A 23253-nucleotide genomic window follows, 5' to 3' on the forward strand; every position below is an offset into this window, starting at 1 on the left:
GCCACGCCATGTGGCCACCTCCGGGGCAGGCGGGGATCGAATTCATGCAGAGGTGGCTTAAGCTTCTTAGTGCTGTGCTTTAACCAGCTGCGCCACCAGGGAGGGCCCTACAAATCTTTTAATGTGTTGTTTAACATGAGACAGGCTCTCATATCTGCTTTGATTTTCAATCTATTGTGATATATTGTTTCAGCTAAAGTACATGAAGACAATCTGTCCTCCCACAGATAGAGTTGAAAAAGGAAAAGAGCGTCTTAATAGCATTTAAGATAGCTGAAATATTCTTTGTATCCACATCAGAACTGGTCAAATAATAAAATCTACAAGATCAATGTGGAATCTGAAAACATCAATGAAATGTTTGTACTGTGTAAGCATTAAATTTCATTGATCTATTTAGCTATGAGAAGGAATATCTTACTCTATTTGATTTTGTAACAGCCTGTATTTGTTATATGGAAATGAAATAAAATATCAGAAAATACCGTTTCACTGAATTATATAGCTCTTCCAAATGTCACTACATTTCATGATGCAATATTAAAAAATTCACGTGTTTTTGGGTGACTCAGTGATGGAAAACCCACAGGGGTTACAACTGAGATGGAAAAAAAATGTACAAAATGATGTAAAAATAAACTGTTATATCATTTTAAAAAATTCACGTGTTTTGTCACCAATTTTTGTCAAACTCACAGTAGCAGATATGTTTTCTACAAAAAGTTCACTTGAAAGCTAAAATTTTATATTATAAAAAGTAAAAATTGGGCCCTCCCTGTGGCACAGCGGGTTAAAGCACAGCACTAAGAAGCTTAAGCCACTTCTGCATGAGTTCGATCCCTGCCTTTCCATCCCCGCCTGCCCTGGAGGTGACCACATGGTGTGGCAGACCTCTCCTGAACTGCCCGCTGCTCCCCGCAGCAGTGTACTTCATTGATCTGCCTGTTCACTTCCCACTCTGTGTCTGGTGAATTCTCTCACCCTCCGCATCTCTGGCCTGTACCCCAGTTCTATACGAATAAATAAATAAATCTGTAAAACAAACAAAAAACCCTTAAAAAAAACTAAATAATAAATAAAAATTTGGATCCTCTCTGGTGGTGCAAGAGGTTAAAACACAACACTATGAATCTATTGCAGCCTCTGCAGCATGAGTTTAATACAGGCTGGAGAATTGACCTATATACTGTGGCAGACCTCCTGACCTGCCTGCTGCTCCCCTCAGCAGTGTATTTCAATACAAGAGTCTATTCTGCTCACCACTCTGTCTCTGGTGAATCCTCTCACCACCCCCACCCACACCCACACCTTTGTCCTGTACCCCAATTCTGTACACATACATGAATAAACCTTTAAAAAATAAAAACTGTTAGGCATTTTCCTAGAAAAAAAAGACATTTATACTGAGAAAAGCTTTCCAAGTACCTAAGACTGAGTAACCCTCAGGTATCTGTCAACTGTTCTTTCAAGTAAAAATGGTGTTTCCTGAAAAAAGGTTCTGGTTCAGCTGGCATCTCAATCACAGTAGTGGTTATCCACAGTGAAACATTATACTACTGTAAAAATAATCTGTGTGCTTGTCATTTTATCAGAGTATTGATATTTATTTAAAAGACTCACAGGCTAAGATTTTTTAAAAAAACTAGTAAGTTTTTACTACTTTACCATAGACATTAAGATTAACAGATAAAAACCGCAGGAAGTCTGTGGAATTTCAGGTCAGAGAATGACACTTTGAGAAGCTACATCTTTTTGTGGTTACAAAATATCACATTGTATGAATGACTTATTTAGTTAATGTTCTTTATTACTGAAAACTTGAATTGTTTCTAATTTTACCCCATTACCAATGAAGTAGTTAAAACACCACTAATGTGGTAAATTGTTTCTCTAAAATATATTCTTTGAAGTGGAATTACTGGGCCAGAGTATGCATTAAAAAAAAAAAAAGCTTCTGAGTACTGCCACATTTGTTCTGTACATTTACCGATTTATACTTCTACAAAGCCAAATGGGAAAATCCTTCCACTTTCTTACTAAGTGATGGCTATTATCTTTAAGGGAGAAAAATTCACAGACTTTAAGTTGTACCCTGTTGTTTTGTTTGTTTAATTAGCTTACCCATTAAGTTGTTCTATAAAATTGGTGAGATAAGTATTTATGTATTTTGCCCATCTTTTCTATTGAACTAGTCTTTTAGATTTTATCCTCAGTCCATTATGTGTGTTACAGACAATACAAAACATTCCAGTGTTGTTACTTTTTAACTTTAAAAAGTCTGTTCTTGTGATACATGTTTAAATTTTCCTCCCATAATTTTATCTATGCATACAAGAGCGGCGGTATTGGCCAGAGGTGAGGGTCGGGTCTGTGAGAGGACTCACTGGAGACTGACTGGACTGGACTGAAGTACACTGCTGAGGGGACCAACCAGCAAGACAGGAGAGGTCTGCTGGCCTTGTGGGTCAGTTACCTGGCCAGGGATGGGACTTGTGTTGCGGTGGTGGCTGCCAACAGACAGCTTCATATTGCTGAGACCCAACCTCTTGTGCCACCAGGGAGGCCCCTGCCCCACGTAAATTCTGATGAAATTTACATATTAGTCTTTCTGTATTTTCTGCCTCTGGTGTCAAGCCTTCTTCATCCCAACACTATACAAGTATCTACTTACTTTTTTCCCCAAGCAGTTAACTTTTCAATTAAGAATTCTTTTGATAAGAATTGAGGGGAAAATCTGACAATCTTTTCCCAAATGCTTACTATTTTTTCCAGAATGTCAGGCGTTTTACTATTCCGTTGCCTTTATTAAAATGATCTATTTTTGTAAACAACTTAACACAGATCAAGTTAAAAAATAGCTTTTGACCAACTTCCTTCTCTCCTGACTCTTAGAGCTGCTATTAGTTTGTTCTTTTTCTGGTCAGATTCCTTCTCATTTGAATGTACATTAATAGAAAATATATTTTGTAGAACATGTTCCTCCCATCCCCGCGCATGAAGTCGTTTTCTTCTTACATAATTGTGTTCTTTATAGGAATTGCATTGTGTTCCATAAAACGCATCTACCAGTTTATTTTTCCTCTGCCGGTGAAATGACAGGTTTCCAAATTTTCATTGTTTCTTCACTACCACTCCCCACAAAAGCTGGGGTGCACAACCCTTCTGCGCATGTGCAAGAGCTCAACAGCTGCATTTCTTTTTAAAAGGTTAGTTTTTAAGGTTTTTTTTTTTCCTTGTTTCCCATTTGTGGGCTCTGGGAAACCAATGTAATTACGTGGGGAGACAAAATACCCAATACCAACAACCAGCCCAGAATGAGACTCAGAACAGGTTCTCTTCTAGCCCCTAGCAGTTTACTTCGTTTCATAATGGATGCTGAATTTATTTTTTACCTCGTCGATGCAACAGTTCCCAGCACCGAAACCAGACATGCAACCATTCAGCCACCACGCACTAGGACTAAGAAAACAAGGGAAGAAACTCCTTCAGGCAAAGTGCCGTGACGCTTACTTCCGGGAAGCGGACCGGAAGTCGCTCTTGGATTCTGCGTCAAAGCCGACCTCAGGGGCCGTCGTAAAAGTATCTCCCCTAGCCTCTAGGACTGGCCACAGGTTTCCGCTGGTCTCCGGCCGGGGGTCTGGAACTGCGGGCGTCAGTTTCCCACAAGATGGCGGACGAGGAGGCCGGAGGTGCAGAAAGGATGGAAGTCAGCACCGAGTTGCCCCAGAACCCTCAGCTACTGGCATCTGTAAGTTCCTTTTGTCCCCCCAGTTCCTCTCTACTCCGCTCGGTAGGATGTGGGGCTTCACCCCTTATGGCGGCTCGGGGGAGGAGGAGACGAAAGGATTGATCTGGAAGGAAGCCACCAAATAAAAGTTAGTCTTCACGAGCATTACTGCGGCCAAGCCTGCGAAATATAATGACTTTGTCATTTGTTAGTCCTGACGCGTTCAAGCATGTCTCTGTCCTGAAGTAAAACGAACTGATGATGCTATTAGATGATTTGGTATGGGAGCCGAGGTGGGGTTGGAGGAAGAGCCATTTTCCCATAGATGCTGTGCTATCCCCCTCTGGATGTTAGGAACCCTGGACGCAGCACCTACTGTTGTATTGCATAGGTGGCTGGGTGGGGCCATGATAGTGGCAGAGAATGCTGTCGCTGTCAACTCGTGTCATGATAGGGGTGTAGGAATTGTAGCCCTTCATTCTAGTAGTATCTTTGGAACTGTGGGCCTAATCTTCAGTGGAGATACCCGTCATTTGCTGCTGCCTTGTAAAGGTGAAGAAGAGACTTCTAGACATTTCAGTAGCCAGAGAAATACTTTGCCCTTGTATTTGAAAGAGTGGGAAAGCAGAGATAATGAGCAAAATTGAATAAATAGTTTGGCTAGACCCAGGAAATAAAAACTAGGGGGACAACGTTTTCAAATGTTCTGGATGGGCCCCTTTTCTGGTGAGGTTTATAAGAAATATTCAGATAGTGATCACTGCATGATGTTATGAGTTTTATTAGTTTGCCTTTATTACTGCTTATAGATGTGGTGGAACAGACACCTTTTTCTGGAGCTTCCTTGGCTTGTATTTGTAATAAAAGCATTCTAAACCTATTTTAGCCCTGCAGACATTTGAGCATTGTTTTATGGAAGAACAGAAAGACCTGCAGAAATAAGTCTCAACCCTGGGACTGGAGAGACTGGCTGGGAGATAGAAATAAGTTAGGGAGTTGGAATAAGGGCTTTGCCACAATTATGGCATTCCTTGGAATCACCCTCTATCCCAGACAACAGTTCAAACTCACTTCTCTGTTGCTAATGAAGGAGGAAACATCTCTTTGAGATGATAGGAAACAAGAAGACAGAAAGTTTAGAAGCAGCTGAAACATCTGGTCTTAATGGTAGGTAGCATGTGCATTTTACATCTTAGAAGGAATGGGGAAACTGTGTGCTGTGGTTGAAGGTACTGTAATTTTGCGATGCCAAATGACTATGTTCATTTAAAGCTTTGATATATAAATACCTTCCGGGTGGTATAGTAAAACTCATCCATCTGGATTCCACTGACTTGGAATTGGAGTTAACGATCCAGGAATTGAGCTAGAATTTATAAGATAAACATTTCAAGAAATCTTGAGCAAGACTTTGGATGTTGCAAAGTAATAGGTAGATGCAAAGGCAACTGTAATAGCCTCAGGGAATTCACATTCTAGTGACACAGTTAAGATAGGTGCTGAAAGACTTTTTTTTAAGATTTATTTTTATTGACTTATGCATGGAAGAACTGGGGTATAGGCCAGAGGTAGGAGGTGAGAGTACTTGCAGAGTGGGGAGCAGAACAGGTGGAGCTACTGAAGCATACTGCTAAGGGTAGCAGCCTGTGAGACAGGAGAAGTCTGCTGTGCTATGTGGTCCTGGCTGGGAACTGAACTCATGCCTCAGTGGCTGACCATAGCTTGATAGCACTGAAACTTTAACCACTGTGCCACCAGGGAGCCCCAAAAGAGCTTTAATACAAAATAGGGATAGAGTGTTGCTCATTGAGTCCCCACAATTGCTGATTTGGCTTGGATCTCTTATCTTCCTGACTCCAGATATCTTCCTACTTTCCTTTTTTATTTTTTTCTCTTTTAAAGCTTCTAAACAAACAAACTCAGGGATTCTTTTCCATTTGAATGATTTGTATTTTAAATCATCACTGGGAAGCAGTGAAAATAAAAATTACAAATATAGGACAGTGACATATTTACCTTTTACCAAATCCATTAGTCTTTTCCATGATTATAGTTTCTGATACCCTTAAATCAGATTTCCTGCTGAGACCCCCGTGTTATTTTTCTGTCAAATTGCTGTCACAAGCATGAATATCACCTAACAGGAGGTTAGAGTAAAATATTAACTATGGATGATTGAATATTTATAAAAGCCACTGCTTAAGAATTATTAGGAGACTAATTTTATAAATCTGGAGTGGGGTTCAATAATCTGTGTTTTCTATTGATTCTGAAGTCCTGACCAATGGACAATACTTTAAGACTTAGCTAGGTATGTGGAAGTTCTTAGTATAGAGTTGATAGTTGAAACTGTATTAGTGGGTAAGATCTTTGAGGAGAAATGTATGTTTAATACTTGTAAGTACACACACTCATACATACACAGAGTAATACAGGAATGTGAATTTCAGTGCTAGGTGATAGAAGAACCAGTAAAGGAACTAGGAAGGGAGCAACTAGATATATGGAGTTAAGAATATGACTGTTATAGGGTGTTTTTTCTAGGTGAGGGTGCTTTTTTGGGCTCAGGAAGATAAAGACTGAGAAAAATGGAATTCAGAGAGTCTGTTATGCCTTCTAACTTTGACTGGATTTTCTTCCTTAAGTCCATCTCAGGTAATGTAACCTGGCATGGTACTAAACTCATTTCTTTTCCCTCTCCTGCCGCTAGGATGATTTCATCCAGTTCTGTGACTTTAAGCAGTATCTGTATACATCTGGTTCCCAAACTTATATCTTGGTCTTCTTACTTTGGAGCTACAGAATCACAGATCCAATTGTCTATTTCACATATCTGCTTGGATGACTGATACATGTTTTTTGGGTTTTTTTATAATATAATAGTTTATTTTTACATCATTTTGTACATTTTTTTTTTTCATTTCAATTGTACTCCCCATGGGTTTCCCATCACCGAGAGTCACCCGTGTGCCATCACCATAGTCCTGTGCACTCCCCCCCCCTTTTGATCCCATTCCCCACTCCACCCCCACAAAATGTCTCTGGTATATGGCTGTTCATTATTCTTATTATTTTCTCACCTGGTCCATTATACTCCTGCTATGAGCAAAACCATCCGATATTTTTCTTTCTCTTTTTGGCTTATCTCACTAAGCATGATCTTTTCCAGCTCCATCCAAGTTGCTACAAAAGACATGTGTTTCTTTTTTTTGTTGCTGAGTAATATTCCATTGTATATATGTACCACATCTTTCTAATCCAGTCATCTATTTTTGGGCATTTGGGCTGCTTCCATGTTTTTCTAATTGTAAATAAAGCAGGTGACTGATAAATGTTTTAAAGATTTATGCAAGCAAGAGCTGGGGTCTAGGCCAGCAGTGCAGGGGGCTGGGGAGAGGGCCAGAGGACTCACCAGAAACAGAGTGGGGAGTAGAACAGGCAGATGTACAGAAATACACTGCTGAGGGAAGCAGTGGACATGATAGGAGAGGTCTGCTGCATTCCCTGGCTGGGGATCAAACTCATGCTGCAGAAAGTGCATGATAGCACTTAGACTTTAACCCCTGTGCCACCAAGGAGGCCCTAATAAATGTTTTAAACAGAGGGCTCAGTTGGAAAGCTACTGTAATAGTTCTAGTCATGGCTATGGCGGCTTGTACTAGAGAGTTATAGCTCTATGAAGATAAAAAGATGGATTTGGGAGAGATTTTGGAAGTATAGAAGAAGAAAAATGATTTGCTTATGGATTAGGCACGAAGGTAAAGGAAAGAAACAGATAACCCTGGATCCCCAGTTTTTGGTTTATGTATTCATGTCAGTGGTGGTTCTATCTACTGATATATCCAGCTTTCAGGACAGAAAAAGAATGAAGAAGATCAAGAATTTTGTTATCCCTGTTTCAGTAGATGACACTGCCATAATGGCTCTTGAACACAAACAGCTCTCTCTGTCTCTACTCTTCCTCTGTAATCTAAGTCACCATCTGTTGCCTGGGCAACTATAGTGGCCTTTTAACTGGTCTCATTGCTTGCCCTCTTTCAGCCCATTCCACACACAGCAACTGGAATAATCTTTTTTTAAAGACTAAATTAGATTATGCCAGTCTCCTGATGTGTCCTTCAGTGGCTTCCCATTGTACATGGAATATAATCTAAAGTCATTGTAAGTCCTTCAGTATCCTTCCTGATCCTGCCCCTACTTCTCTCTCATTTCCTGTTAACTTTCTCCTCATTCACTTTAGCCACCCTGGCCTGTTTGTTTCTGAAACAAATCCAAGCTCTATCTTATTCCAGGACCTGTGCCTTTGTTTGCTTTTCTTCTTTCTAGTGTTTTTCCTTTGCTTTTTGTTGATAATTACCCTGGCTAAAAATTCAGTTCCTCCTCTTCTTTGTCAAAGTACCCTGTTTATTTACCCTGCTGCACTTATTATAACCCTTAATTCTGGATTGTCTTTGACATTTAAGTGTCTGATTTGACTCTCCTACTAGAATGTAAGCTTTATAAAGGCAGGGATCATGTCTAACTTAATCAGTGACATCTCTCAGGCTTGTTCTACCAGATATTTACATACCCCTAATTAGTAACCAAGGATCAATATCAGTGATTTATTTTAACAAAAATGGTAGTGAGGGAAGCTGTGGATAGAAGAAGGGAGAAGGGAATGAGGGGGCATATTAGGATAGTGGGTAACCGTGGTGTACAAGCTGAACAGTCAAGTAAAAAGCCAAAACATGCTGGGAGAACTATAGGGACTGTACCTGAGGGGTCTTACATTGAACAACAATTGTAAGAAAATAAATACATTAATAAATGCCAAAATAGAAATTCAGGACTGTTGGTGGTATTTGATGTATTAAAATTGACATAAATGAAGAGACTGAATCTTACAGTCAAAAAAAGGTATTTTCATGTTTGAGGACATGGAGGCACATAAGGTTTTTGTGATGGTAGAGTCAGGTTAGATATATCTCTTCTGAATATGTGGCTTATCTCATTTTATACTTAGTATTACCTGTTTACTGTATGTCTTTCCTTCTAGACAGTGCACTTCTTGAGAACATGAACTATTTTTTGGTCACAGCTGTTTTTCCAGTACCTGGCATGTTGCTTTAAAATTTTATTGAATGCATGCATGAATGAATGAATGAGGAGACACTGAATGAGTAGAATGGAGGTGGAGATAGTAGTCCTGGAGGAAAAGAGACAATGAGACTAAAAGACTTACTATTGCATAGGGAGGATTTGAAAAAGATTAAGTTATTGAGATATAATCTATATATAATAAACAGTATCCATTTTAAGTATTTGCCCAATGATTTTTGACAAATGTGTATACTTGTGTAACTACTGCCAAATCTTGGTATAGAATGTGACCATTTCTCCCAGAGGTTTTCTTGTGCTATAGTGGAGATAGACTTTAGTTATTAAAAAAGATTTGATATTGTTATTTTGTGTAATAATCATTAGGAAAATCAGGAAAAATGATCTATAGTCATATGTAAAGGATATTTAGAAGATGACAATCTTTTCAATAGTTGACTTTAAAATATTAAGTTATAAAGGAAGGAATAAGAAGTTATATGTTATTGTCACTGGAGGTGATTTTTCTTAAATACTTGAGTCTGTATCATTTTTGGCCAGAGCACAGCTTTCTAGAGTAAGGACACACAGAGTGAAAAATATAGGATAAAAACCGGTATTTTGAGTCCTAATTGAAGTGCTTTGTCACCAGATTTAGCAGTACCTTGTTTAGCCACTTGTTTTTCATCATCTTCTAATTTCTACTATGGACAACTAGGGAATATTTTAAGTAACCAATTCTGTACAGAGTCACATGTGGATTTCTAAAACTCCAAATCAGAGTGACAGATTTAGTCCCACTGCCTGTAAAAAGCTAGGAAAGAATAGTAACTTAGTATAGATGAGCTAGTATTAGAGACTGTCTGCCTATATTTAATAACATATTATGCAAATAAATAAAGAGGTTTTTGTCCTCAATACTGTCTATAAATTTTGCCTGGGTAAATATACATATAAATCAGTAATCAGGATGAATCAGTGCTACTTTCTTCATGTGTGTGGACTTTATAAGTGTTACTTCATTATTTCCCTTGCCATCATTTTACCTATTTCTCTAAATGTGTTATTCATACACTGTGCTCTGTGAAAAAATTTCTTGAAGCTTTTAGCTCATTGCCTCAAATGACTTAAGTCAACATAAGATCTCTTCAGTCCCAGTTTATTATGAGGTCCTGTGTGTACATCTTAGCTATTCTGTGTTGATATGCTTCCAGTTGAAGAAACAATAGTTATCTGATGTTTGGTGTTTTAAAGCACTTGGTGCAGTTGTTTGTTTGTTTGTTTTTAACTTATGTTACACCACTTTAATAAGCTAAGTGCTCATGGAAATATTCTGTACTAACTAAGTGCTACTGAAGAGTGATTGTGCTTCCTAAGTGCCTACTTGCTATTCAGGAATGGCACAGGCCCTCTTTAGAGTGGAGTCCACTTTTAGTCACTTGCCATTCTTCAGAACAAAGTCTATTTGATTTGTTTGGAGGAGTGGGACTATATCCACTTAATGTGTCTTTATGGATTACCTTTTAAATGCCATTGAATGTCTGATATTTATGGTAAAAATAGAAATGACATTAGCCACAGGAGGAAAAACTATTCATTAATGCATGCATTTTTAAAAATACACGTACTGTTTTGTAATCTGTGATGGGATTTTAGTTGGTTTATAAATACATATTAAGTACAGTAGAAAGAGAATATGAGTTTATTCCAGAGTTTAGGAAAGCACATTTCATATTCTAAAATCTTCAAGGAGAACTTCAATATGAAAAAAGAAAAGAATGGCTTAGGAGGGACAGGATGCTTTCAGAAACCAAAATCTGATAGCATGCTTATATATAATCTCAAAAAGAAAGAAAAGAGAGGGACATGGTTCTATATTTGACCCAGGCTTAATTTATCAATGCCAGAAAGACATAGTGGACTTACTTATATTTACAAACAATGTAAGGTTGATAAGAATAATCCCTACAGGACATAACCCCCCAACATTTCCTTTGGTGAATATTGCATCAAAGCAATGAGACTTATCTCAGATGAAAGTAAAGCCTTATATGTTGGTTCACTCATGTAGAGAACTACATCTCTTATATGGGATTGACCTAAGGGTTTTAGCTGTCTGCAGACTCCACTAAATATGAGTTTGATGTGACTTAAATACGATATGAAATATATATGTGCCTGCTTAAAAAAAGGCCAGAATGTGATTTTTTTTATAATTAATTAATTTATTTTCTTACATCATTGTTAAATGTTTGATTTCTCTCCTTAGGGATAGTGCCTATCGTTCTCCTACCACATTTACACCTGTGAACCATCACTATTGTCCCTTTTGTTCTTCCCTCCCCTACTTTGCCTCCCCTCCCTCTCTTCCTTGCTGTAGGCCTCAGATCTATGGTCAGCTTGCAATTTTTGTCTTTTCTCTGACCCTTTGTTTTGTTTCTCTATATTCCACATATAAATGCAGTTAGAATTTTCCTTTGGGCTCACTTCACTTAGAATAATCCCCTCCACCTCCATCCATGTTGCCACAAATGGTATGAATTTATTGTTTTTGATTGCTGGGCAGTATTCTATTGTGTATATATACCACATCTTCTTGATCAGTCATTTGTTTTAGGGAATTTAGGTTTCCATGTATTGTCTTTTGTAAATAATGCAGTAAACATAGGAGTGCCATTTCCTTTTGAATCAGTGTTTTTGTATCCTTTGGGTAGATTTCCCAGGAATGAAATTGCTGGGTCGTATGGTGGATCCATTTTTAGTGTTTCAAGGAAACTCCATACAGCTTTCCATAGTAGTTGGACTAATTTACACAGAATGTGATCTTTTAAAAACAGGGTCTTGGATAAGGAAGGCAATAGTCACTTCTCTATATGGAAGTATATTGTACATATTCCAGAAAGAGAGTGATCAACATGGAGATTGGTCTAGATACCATGTGATTAGGGATGGCCAGATTTCTTTAGTTTCTACATCCCATTTTAGCTCTGGACTGAAAAGGCTAATGAGAGACATACTACTTATCCTCAATTATTTAAAAGACTTTTGGGCTAAAAGAACAGAATGGATTGGATTGGATTATGTTAAGTAGCATAGGATAAAAGTCAAGGAATGTAGATTTTTGCTTAAGTATAAACTGGCAGAATAGAAATTGGCTGAGAGGAAGTATTCATACAATTTTAGAGAGCTGACTTCAATTATTATATGGGTAGAGTTTTGCTATGGGGTAAACAGTTTGACTAGGGTTGTTTGCATGTTTTTAACTGTATGAACCTATTAAATAGTATTACAAGAAAAGTTTGTGTAACTGAAAGATGTCTTGTATACTCAATTGGAGTATATGTCTTGGAGATACTCAATTAATAATCTAATACTTGGCTGTTAACAATTCTAGAGCCTCCATATTTTCTTAACATTTTAAAATGGAAGAACTGAGCTAGAAAAAGAGTTACAGGGCCATCAAAAACTCTATAGACATCCAGAAGTTGTGGTTTGAACAAAAAGAATCTACTTAAAATAAGTTCCTTTTTCAGAATGATGTTCCCAAACAGGCTTCCAAGTCTTTGGGTCAAAGTTGAGAATATATCTTTAGTCTCCATGGGGATGAGGAAAATGTTTGGAATGTTTGGGAATTTAAATGTTATAAGAACTTGTTTTTACAGAAAAGTAGATTAAGAAAGCTTTTCCTTAACATCAAATGTTGGGGTAAGTGATTTCCCCCCCCAGACATAAAAAACAAAATTAATTTTATTCTTTCCTCAAATGGGGGAAAATAATAAAAAGAAACAGATAACTAAGAAAGTAAACTTAGTCTAGTCACCAATAACTCCTAAACATTTTACCCAATGCAGTTTTTCTTATCTAGAAAAAAAGAAAATTTTAGTTGAACATTCTTTTCATAGTTGTGACCATCATCCAGGAGAAAATCTTGATGAAAGATTAAAATTATACTTTATCTGCCATAAGAATGCTCCAAAGTTTTAAAAGACTTAATGTCAACATTTGTTTTGTCATCTCTGTCAAGAAGTTCATAATATTTAGCAATGACTGAAAACTTTGTTATGTACTTATGGTAGACCTTTAGGATACAGGGGTTTGTAAAACAAAGTTCCTCCTGTCAGATTGGTTACAGCCTGGTTGAAAGGCTAGATGTACACATTTAAAGATAACTAATAATAACTGACAGAGGTGTAGGTATGGAGTATTTCTTTCATTAAGTGCTCTAGTGGAGATATAGGAGGAGAATTATCTTAAGTTGACCAGTGAGGTATTAAGAGAAGTGGGCTAGATAAATCTTGAGGAATAACTAAGGTTGGGCATGGGTGAAAAGATAGAAGTGTAGTGATAAAATCAATGGAAGAGACACTTATAGAATCAGTATATAGACATTCTGTCCAAATCAATACTTCCCTTTTTTAAATCTAGATTTTTTTAAAAAATTATTTATTTATGCATACAGAAATGGGGAGCAGGTGTGTGGGGGTAAGAGGATTCACCAGAGACAGCATGAGGAGCAGAACAGGCAGATGTACTGAAGCACACTGCTAAGGGCTGAGGGGAGCAGTGGGTGAGAGGGAGAGGTCTGCAGCACCATGTGGGTCACCTCCCTGGCCAGGGATTGAACTTGTGCTGAAGGGGCTGTATTCACCTTGGTAGTCTGTGCTTTAACCCACTGCACCACCAGGGAGGGCCCACAAATCAATATTTTTGTATTCCTGAAAAACTTGAAAAAAACTAGTTCCATGCCTTCCATAATTAGGCAGGACAGATTTTTTGTTTGATGTATAGCATTGATTGATTATACAGCTTTCCATCCTCCTACCCCCCATTTAGTACTGTCTGAAGGAAAGAACTTAAGTATACCATAGAGCATTAAATATTGTCTGCTAGTTAAGTTGTTGCCAGAGAGATGGAGAAAAGTGGTAGGTTAAAAAAAAAAAAATTGAAGTCAGAATATTGGGAGATAAGGTTTTTTGAAGAAAGGTTTTAGAAAATATTTTTAATTTTATAATTAAAAAATAACCCCCAAGGTGGAGTGGGGAATGGAATCAAAAACTGTGGGGGGAGGGAAATGCACTGGACTATGGTGATGGCACATGGGTGATTTGGTGATGGGAAGCCCACGGGGATTACAACAGAGATGAAAAAATGCACAAAGTGATGTAAAAATAAACTATTACATTATTAAAAAAACCCAAATATGGAATCACTGTAAGAATATTAACGGATTCATCTCTTTTCAAATATATATTGCCATACTGTGTCCATCTCCAAAGTACAAATGACCCTCCACCACAGTTCATAGATCCTCTACCTTTTGCTCTGCCTTCCTTGCCCCATCTTCAAGGTGAAGACCTTTGGTACTCAGTTCTGCAGTCAGAATCCAAGAGTTTGCTTTTTTTTTTTTCCCTGTTCTTTTGCTTTGCTTCTTTGTATTCCACATTTAACTGAAATCATCCAGCACTTGTATTTCTCCTTCTTGCTTATTTTGTTTAATGTAATTCCCTCAAGTTCCATCATTTTGTTTTACACTGATAAAATCGAAAATCAACCCATTTCAAATGAACAGTATTAATTGGAAGGGTGTTAACTGCAAATAAGTTGCAATGTTGGGTTGATGGTAGAGAGCTGTGCTCTTAACCCTCGCCTCTGTTTATTAAAGCGTACTATTGTTGAGTGACATTAATACTGTTAGGCTACCTAAACAGGCAAAGGATCAAATTGTATATATACACAATGGAATACTACTCAGTGATAAAAATAAAAAATAAACCCATGCCATTTGTGGCAACATGGATGAAGCTGAAGGTGTTATGCTAAGCAAAGTAAGTCAGAAAGGAAAAGATAAGGGGTCTCCCAGGTGATACAGGGGTTAAAGTCTCAGCGCTATCAAGCTGTCTCCAGCCACTGCAACATGAATTTGAGCTCCCTTCTGGGGAGCTAACTCATATGGCAAGGCAGAGCTCTCCTGTCTCACCCACTCCTCACATCACCAGTGTATTTCAGTGGAGCTGCCTGTTCTGCTTCCAACTCTGTCTCTAGTGGATCCTCTCACCCCCGGTACCTCTGGCCTACAACCCAGGTCTTGTATGTACAAATAAGTAGAATTAAAAAACAAAATCTAAAAAAAAAAAAAGAAAAAGATAAATATCAGATGGTTTCATTTAAATGTGAAATACAGCGTACTGACACTGACCAAAAGGTTAAAAGAGAGAGAGACAAAACTTTCAAGCTAATCATAGATCTGAGGCATACGGTAAGAGAATGGGAGGGAGAGGAGTCAAAATGGGAAAGGAAGAGCACAAGGGACTATGGTGATGGGTCAAGGGTACTATGGTGGTAGGAGAACTAACTACGGGGATTACCAAATACTGTACAAAAATGAACTGTGGAAGAAAATTTTAAAAATTAAATAAAAGATCAAAAATTGACATCCCTCCCTCCCCCCAAAAAGGCAACAAACTTTCAGACTGGTTGGATACTTTGGGGTAATCAGAGATCACATTTAAGCCCAAATTGCCAATGAATAATACTGAATGACTTCATTAACTGGGTATTTCTATATATATGGAAAGCTGTCTTGTTGGACATGGTTTGAGTGTACAGTAGTTTATAATTTAGCTGTTGAAGGACAACTGTTACTTTCAGTTTTAACAATTATAAATAAAGTTGACATAACATTCATGTGAATGTTTTTGTGTAAAATGGAAGTTTTCATTTCTTGGTTAAGTGCATAGAAGTTTGATTATTGGGTCATATATAAGTGTGTTTATCTTTACTAGAAACTGCCAAACTCTTTGATAAAGTGACTGTGCCATTTTGAGTTCCTATCAGCACTTCTCCAGTTTCGTGTACCCTTGCTGATACTTGGCAATATGGCCAGGTTTTTGTTTTATATATATATATATATATTTTTTTTTTTTTAGCCTGTACTCTTACTTTATTTTTTTGTTTTTGCATTTCCTTCATGACAATTGGCATTGAAAATACTTCATGTCATGTACTAATAAGCCATCTGTAATGCTTTCTTTTGAAGAGCATAAAGTTTACTTTATGATGAGGTCCAATTCTGTTTTGTTTTGTTTTTATGGTTAGTGTTTTTATTCTCTAAAAACTCTTTGGCGCTCATTCATTTTGATCTCTCATTAAGTACTGTCTAAATATTAATTGTTTTATTTAAAACAATTAAACTAAGAGTTTGGGGGAATGATTTGTCTCTATACAGCCTCCTGTAGTAACATCACCTTTACAGAGCCTAAAAGGAAAAAAATAATTCTCATCCATTATTGTTGCTCTTCTTTTTTTCCAGATATCTATGGTATGTCAATCCTCTAATTACAATACTACTATTTGAGCACCCATTTACCTTTTGTATTGGGGTAGGATAAAAATAAGAATATATTATAAGTCACTCTCTCTGAAATCACGGAATTGTGTCATTTGTTTTGCCTGGTAGATCTTTCAAAAGGAAGTTATAACAAAGTCTAAATTTTGTTTTCCTTCAGTGCTGGGATCAGCAAGCTGATTTTTATACCACTTTCTTGCACCATTTGGCACGATTTGTGCCAGAAATTTATTTTGCTGAAATGGACCCAGACTTGGAAAAGCAGGAAGAGAGTATACAGATGTCAATATTCACCCCACTGGAATGGTACTTATTTGGAGAAGATCCAGATATTTGCCTAGAGAAACTGAAGCACAGTGGAGCATTTCAACTTTGTGGGAAAGTTTTCAAAAGTGGAGAGACAACATATTCTTGTAGGTAAGAATTAGAAATTTACAGGATTGGTTATAATTACAGGGTATTTTAAAAACTATTTCATGATATACTTTCCTTGGCTAATTACTGCTTATTATATATTTAATCCTTAATTAACTTCTTTTTATTATATACCTAGACATCTGTTTTTGCTAATACAACTTGTTTCTGAATATATGACTTAAATAGTTCTTTAAATTTCCTTTCTGTCTCCAAAAGTATGTAAGTGATAGATTCATGTCTTGTTTATACAGTAATCCACATATTCCCATTTGAGGTTTTTTGGTGCCAGTTAGCTTTCAGAAATCTAAGTACTTTCCAAGTAGAGTCAGGACAGGATCCTATAAGCACACTTAGTATTTCCATGAGTAATCTATGAATATACACAGTGAGTGATAAAATTTTTTAAAAATTTTTGTTGCAAAGCAAGATTTGGTGTCAAAAAATTGTGACAGGTACAAGCAGTTGGAATTTAGTTGGACAGAGAAAGTGGTAGTAGGAAACTAGAAATAGCTTTAGACATTTTGCCCTCTGTGTGAGATTCAAATATCATGGTAACAGAACTTTTTTTACTCCCTACTTCTGCCTGAAATTTTCAACTTTTAGATCTTGGCAACACTCTTAGTTTTCCCCCTTTATTAGAGGCAGCCTAGGTTAGGAGTGTGAATTTTCAGGCTTTATAAATATAGAGAATTGTTTTTTGCTTCAGTTTAATTCAAACCAGGTTCGACTGATTTGTGTATAATTAGCAGTTTAGAAAATAGTGTCTTTACCCTGTGCTTTCCTCAGGAAAAAATCAACTTTTGTATTTTGTGTTCTATTTTGCTACATGATATCACTTATTATCTTGTTTATTTTTAGCTGAAATCAAATGATATCTTTGTATATCATTTCTTCAAAAGTTTCATGAAGACATTTTAAATTGTCAGAACTGTGATACTGGTACTGGCATCTAGTGTCAGAGTAGAGGCCAGAGTTATTGTTAAATACCCTACAATGCATAGGACAGACCTTCTACTTCCATTAGATGTTATCTGGTTCAAAATGTCAGTACTTCTGAGTTTGAGAAATTTTTCTCTAATTAGCTCAGTAGACCAGATATATTTTAGAGAATATTATTAGGCAATCTTTACTTCTGTTAGCCTTTTAAAATTAATCTTAAAAACCAATTCTGTCACTTCAATACTTCTATATAAAATGTTTTCAAAATTAATTTTGTACTTTGTACTAATTTATATTTTTCTTAATGTTTCCTTGAAAATGTTAAAAATAGAACTTCTTAGTTTTCATTAGGGAAGAGATTAAGAGAGAGTTAACTTTTTCACTCATTTAATAAATTTCAGTTGAATACCTACCATGTGCCAGACACTACTCTACGTGCTTGACACATATCAAATTATTAAATAAAAGCAAATTCCTGTCTGTATATTGCTTGCATTCTAATGAATTTTATTTATACACAAACCTCCTTTACCAGTGAACAGTGTTTAAGTATGTGGATATAAGATGATAGTAAAGGGTAAGATGAAAAATAAAGCTGATCATATTTCTAAAACTAATTTTGAATTGTAACTTAACAGTTGAAACCAGATAAAAGTACAAAGTAGTGGGCCCTGTCTGGTGGCACAGAGAAGCACAGCGCTAAGAAGCTTAAGCCACTTTCCGCATGAGTTCGATCCCCGCCTGCCGCGGGGGTGACCACATGGCGCGGCAGACCTCTCCTGACCCGCCCGCTGCTCCCCTCAGCAGTGTACTTCGTCGGTCTGCCTGCTTTGCTCCCCACTCTGTCTCTGGTGAATCCTCTCACCCTCCGCATCTCCAGCCTGTACCCCAGTTCTGTATGAATAAATAAATAAATCTTTAAAAAAAGAAAAAAAGTACAAAGTAGTGAGCGTGATTTGTAAACAAAATCAAACAGCCAAATGTATGCATTTAAATATGGCTAAAATAAGGTAATAGTTATTAGGAATTCAGTTTTTGAAATATTTTCATGTTCAGTTTGTGTGCCATACAGAAAACTCTTTTACAGTGTATTATAGTGGTACCTTAAAGATTAGCAGGAGTTATCTAAATTTTGGAATTTAATTTTTAATCTTTTTCAGGGACTGTGCAATTGATCCAACATGTGTGCTCTGTATGGACTGCTTCCAGAATAGTGTTCATAAAAATCATCGTTACAAGGTATGAAAGTAGAGCCATAAAGCCTGTAGGTTAGCAGGAATCTGATAGCTGTCTAGTTTAAATTCCCAACAGTACTTGGATTCTTGCTGTAACAGCTTTGATATGTCAACCTTTAGCACTAGTTAAACAAAATACGTGATAGGACACCTTCTGTCAAAAGGCAACCCCTCACAATTTTTTTGTGAAATAAGTAATTTTAACATAAAAAAAAACTATATACAAATATGAATAATCAATAACCATAAAGTGACCTTTGTCACCAATACTTAGATCAAGAAATACCGACAAATTTGACACTAGTTGAACAGAAATGTACAAAAATGCTTTCTTATCATGAACTTTGCAAATATCCCTCAAGCACTAATAGCACAGCTAACAGAGAGCACCAGTCTGGCTCCCTGGTAATCGTTATGTAATTTTTAATGTGCTTTCATAAGTGTGTTGTAAAATCACCTGACCATTGTCAATAATAAAGTAAATGGCATATTCTAAAAAGGAAATAAGACATTGCTAGCTCCCATAGGCCTCTAATTTGTCTGTACTAGATTCTAATTCTTCTCACCAGCCCCTTATAATAAATTCTCTTCTGTTCTGTGATAAGTTTCCTTGATTCCCTTTTTAGTTTATCTGCTAAACAATATTAGTAGTTTTATCTGTTTTGATTTTTGTCATATGTCATATTTTTCTTGTTAAGTAGCTTCTTTTTCATGTTGAGTGCATACATAATACTAGATGTACAGAGTATTATTATGTACTGTATGTACATAATATTGTATGTACAGTATTGTATATGTAACTATAGCTTGTCAGTTGACCTAATAGTGTCTTTATTCATTGCATGAATATGTAAATTATTTCCAGCATGGGCTGTTATGAACAATTCTGCTGTGGACATTTTCCTATGTGCATTTTGGTACACATATACAGGACTGAACTCTAGGTATATCAATTTTAATAGATAATTAGATTCATAGTAGGTAATGTCAGAATGTTTTCAAGGTTCTCTAGCTGTACATGAGTGCTTACATTGTTTATATTCTTGCAAGATTTGTTGGTGTTGTCAGTTTTTAAATTTTATCTTGTATTATGGGGATGTAATGGTATGTTATGTTATTGTGATTTTAATTTTACTCATTGCTAATGAGTTTGAGGGCTTTTTCCTGTTTGCTGTGTGTAATGTAAACTTTTCTCATGATCTCCATCTTTTTGGTAGTTTATTCATTAAAAAATGTACACTAAGATGAGTAAAATCTGAGAATTTAATGTATAGCATGATCATTATAAGTAATAATACTGTACTGTGTAGTTAAATTTGCTAATAAATTAGAACAGATATACACAAATAGATAAACATAAAAAAAAAAGAAAAAAGAAAAACATGAACAAAAACCTCTGCCATAGTACTTTAAAAAATTAAACTGTGGGTCCACCCTGGTGGTGCAGTGGGTTAAAGCACAGCACTAAGAAGCTAAAGCTATTTCAGCATGAGTTCGATCCCCACCCTGGGGGTGATCCACATGGCCCAGCAGACCTCCCCTGGCCTGCCTGCTGTGCCCCTCAGCTGTGTACTTTGTCGATCTACCTATTCCGTTCCCCCCTCTGTCTCTGGTGAATCCTCTCCACACCCCTGCAACTCTGGCCTGTACCCTAGTTCAGTATGCATACATAAAATAAATCTTTTTTTTTAAAAAAAGATAAATTGTAAACCTCTCACTTTCTCCTAAAAACAAATAGTGTACATATTATTAAAGATTATTTAAAAAAAATTTTCTGTAGTTAAATGATGAAGACCAATTACGAAAGTAATATCTACTTATAGTTATCTCCTTCAATCAAAAAAAAAAATTGAGGCCCTCCCTGGTGGCGCAACAGGTTAAAGCACTGCACTGAGAGGCTAAAGCCACTCCCGCATGAGTTCAATTCCCCGCCTGCCCTGGAGGTGACCACATGGTGAGGCAGACCTCTCCTTACCCGCCCGCTGCTCCCCTCAGCAGGGTACTTCGTCTATCTGCCTGTTCTGCTCCCCATTCTGTCTCTGGTGAAGCCTCTCACCGCCCCTGAGCCTCTGGCCTGTACCCCAGTTCTGTATGTACAAATAAATAAATCTTAAAAAAAAAAAAATTAAGGGCCCTCCCTTGTGGCGCAGCTGGTTAAAGCACAGCACTAAGAAGCTTAAGCCAATTCCGCATGAGTTCGATTTCAGCCTGCCCCGGAGGAGATCCACATGGCGTGGCAGACCTCTCCTGGCCCGCCGGCTGCTCCCCTTAGCAGTGTACTTCGTCAATCTGCCTGTTTTGCTCCCCGCTCTGTCACCGGTAAATCCTCTCACCATTCGCATCTGTGGCCTGTACCCCAGTTCTATATGAATAAATAAATAAAAATCTTTAAAAAAAAAATGAAATTTAAAATCAAGCTTACAGAGTTGTAAAAGAAAAAATATTCTTCATTATACTTTTAAACAGAAAGAGCAAAATATGTACAATATGCATTTAATGTTGGTATTTCTTTTAGACCATATCGTGCATATAATACTTGACTGTAATTTAGTCTGTTTATCAACTGTTGGAGAATCTTTTTGGGTTTCAGTCTTTTTAATGATAAACAGTATTGAGGGCCCCTGGTGGTACAAGGGGTTAAAGAGCACTATGAAGCTATCCTCAGCCACTGCAGCACGAGTTTGATCCCTAACCGGGGAGGTGACCCCCATGGCACAGCAGATCCTCCTGACCGTCTGCTGCTCCCCTTGGCAGTGTACTTCACTAGGTCTGCCTGTTCTGCTCTCCACTCTGTCCCTGGTGAATCCTCTCACCCCCTGCACCGTTGGCCTATAACCCAGTTCCTGTTTATATAGATAAATCTTTTCCTTTTTAAAGTATTGAAATGACATGTTTCTATGTCAATCATTTTTGTGTGTGTAGGATTATTTCCTTTACTATAGATTCTCAGAAGTTAGAAATATGAACCTATCAGAAAATAAAAAGGCAAACCACATACTGACTGAAAAATCTTTGTAAAATATGTATCAGTCCTGATAAAGGATTGGTAGCCTATATATAAAAGGAACTCCTAAAGTTCAGCAATAAGGAAATGAACAACCCAGTTAGAAAATGGACAAAAGACCTGAAGCAGACTTCACCAACAGATTAGCAGATGCAAATAAGCACATGAAAAGATGCTGAACATCAGGTGTCCCTGGGGATTGAAAATGAAAACAGAGATACCATTAAGCACCTATTAAAATAGCCAAGATCCAAAACACTGTCAATACCAAGGGCCTGCAAGGATATAGAGCAGCAGGAACTCTTACTCGTTTCTTGTGGGACAAGTTGGTACAATTTTGGAAGGCATTTAGCAGGGTTTTTTTTTTTTTTTAATTTTTATAATCGTTCATTTTTACATCATTTTGTGCCTTTTCCCATCTCAGTTGTAATCCCTATGGACTTCCCATCACCAATTCACCCTTGTGCCATCACCATAGTCCAGTGCACTACACCCCCAACCCCATTTTTTATCCTATTCCCCTCTCCACCCCCATAAAATTTCTCTGGTATATAGTTGCTGTGAGTGAAACCATCCGGTATTTTTCTTTTTCTTTCTGGCTTTTTTCACTAAGCATGATCCCTTCCAGCTCCATCATGTTGCTGCAAAAGGCATGAGTTTATCTTTTTTGATTGCTGAGTAATATTCTATTGTGTATATATGTTACACATCTTTTTAATCCAGTCATCCACTTTTGGCCATTTGGGTTGATTTCATGTCATTCCAATTGTAAATAAAGCAGCAATAAACATGGGGGTCAGATGTCTTTTTGAATCAGTGTTTTTATGTCCTTTGGGAAGATACTTAGGAGTGGGATTGCTGGCTCATATGGAAGCTTCCATTTTTAGCAGTTTGAAAAACCTCCAAACAGCTTTCCATACTGGTTGTATTAGATTGCATTCCCACCAGCAGTGCAGAAGAGTTCCTTTTTCTTCACATCCTTACCAACATTTGTTGTTGCTAGTTTTAAGATGTGCCATTTTTACTGGTGGTTTTGATTTTTATCTCCCTTATTACAAGTGATGTTGAACATTTTTTCATGTGTTTGTTGGCCATCATTTAGCAGTTTCTTACAGAGAAAAATATACTGTAACCATATAGTTCATCTGTTGTGCTCGTTGGTTATTTACCTAAATGAACTGAAAACTCAGGTCCACATAAAAAACAGGTTACAAATGTTTTTGGCATCTTTTTGTTTGTATTTGCCAAAATTTGGAAGCAACCAGGATGTTCTAGAAGTGAATGGATAAGCAAATTTTGGTACAGTAAGATACCTATTCAGTAAAAAAATACTAAGAATAGACCCTCCCTGGTGGCGCAGCAGGTTAAAGCACAGCACTGAGAAGCTAAAGCCACCTCCGCATGAGTTCGATATACGCCTGCCCCGGAGGTGACCACATGGCGTGGCAGACCTCTCCTGATCCGCCCACTGCTCCGCTGCTCCTCTCAGCAGTGTACTTCGTTGATC

At 37.2% G+C, this 23253-nt stretch overlaps 2 protein-coding genes across 3 annotated transcripts in view; one reads left to right on the forward strand and one right to left on the reverse strand.

Moving 5' to 3' along the window:
* Window positions 1-3475, reverse strand: part of TMEM62 (transmembrane protein 62) — a 50680-nt gene extending 47205 nt beyond the window's left edge. The window contains exon 1 of one of the 2 annotated variants that reach the window (XM_012728715.1): window positions 3393-3475. In XM_012728715.1, coding sequence (XP_012584169.1) covers window positions 3393-3431 — 39 coding nt within the window. In that variant the 5' untranslated portion in view covers window positions 3432-3475. The remainder of the gene's footprint in view (window positions 1-3392) is intronic. The other variant, XM_012728716.1, reaches the window with a different exon arrangement.
* A 101-nt stretch (window positions 3476-3576) lies between these two features.
* Window positions 3577-23253, forward strand: part of UBR1 (ubiquitin protein ligase E3 component n-recognin 1) — a 124891-nt gene continuing 105214 nt past the window's right edge. The window contains exons 1-3 of the mRNA XM_004687871.2: window positions 3577-3748; window positions 16312-16568; window positions 18668-18746. Of these exons, the coding sequence (XP_004687928.1) occupies window positions 3668-3748; window positions 16312-16568; window positions 18668-18746 (417 nt within the window). The 5' untranslated portion in view covers window positions 3577-3667. The remainder of the gene's footprint in view (window positions 3749-16311; window positions 16569-18667; window positions 18747-23253) is intronic.

The sequence above is a fragment of the Condylura cristata genome, unplaced genomic scaffold (assembly GCF_000260355.1).
Source record: "Condylura cristata isolate star-nosed mole 26May11 unplaced genomic scaffold, ConCri1.0 scaffold00023, whole genome shotgun sequence".
Classification (NCBI taxonomy): domain Eukaryota; kingdom Metazoa; phylum Chordata; class Mammalia; order Eulipotyphla; family Talpidae; genus Condylura; species Condylura cristata.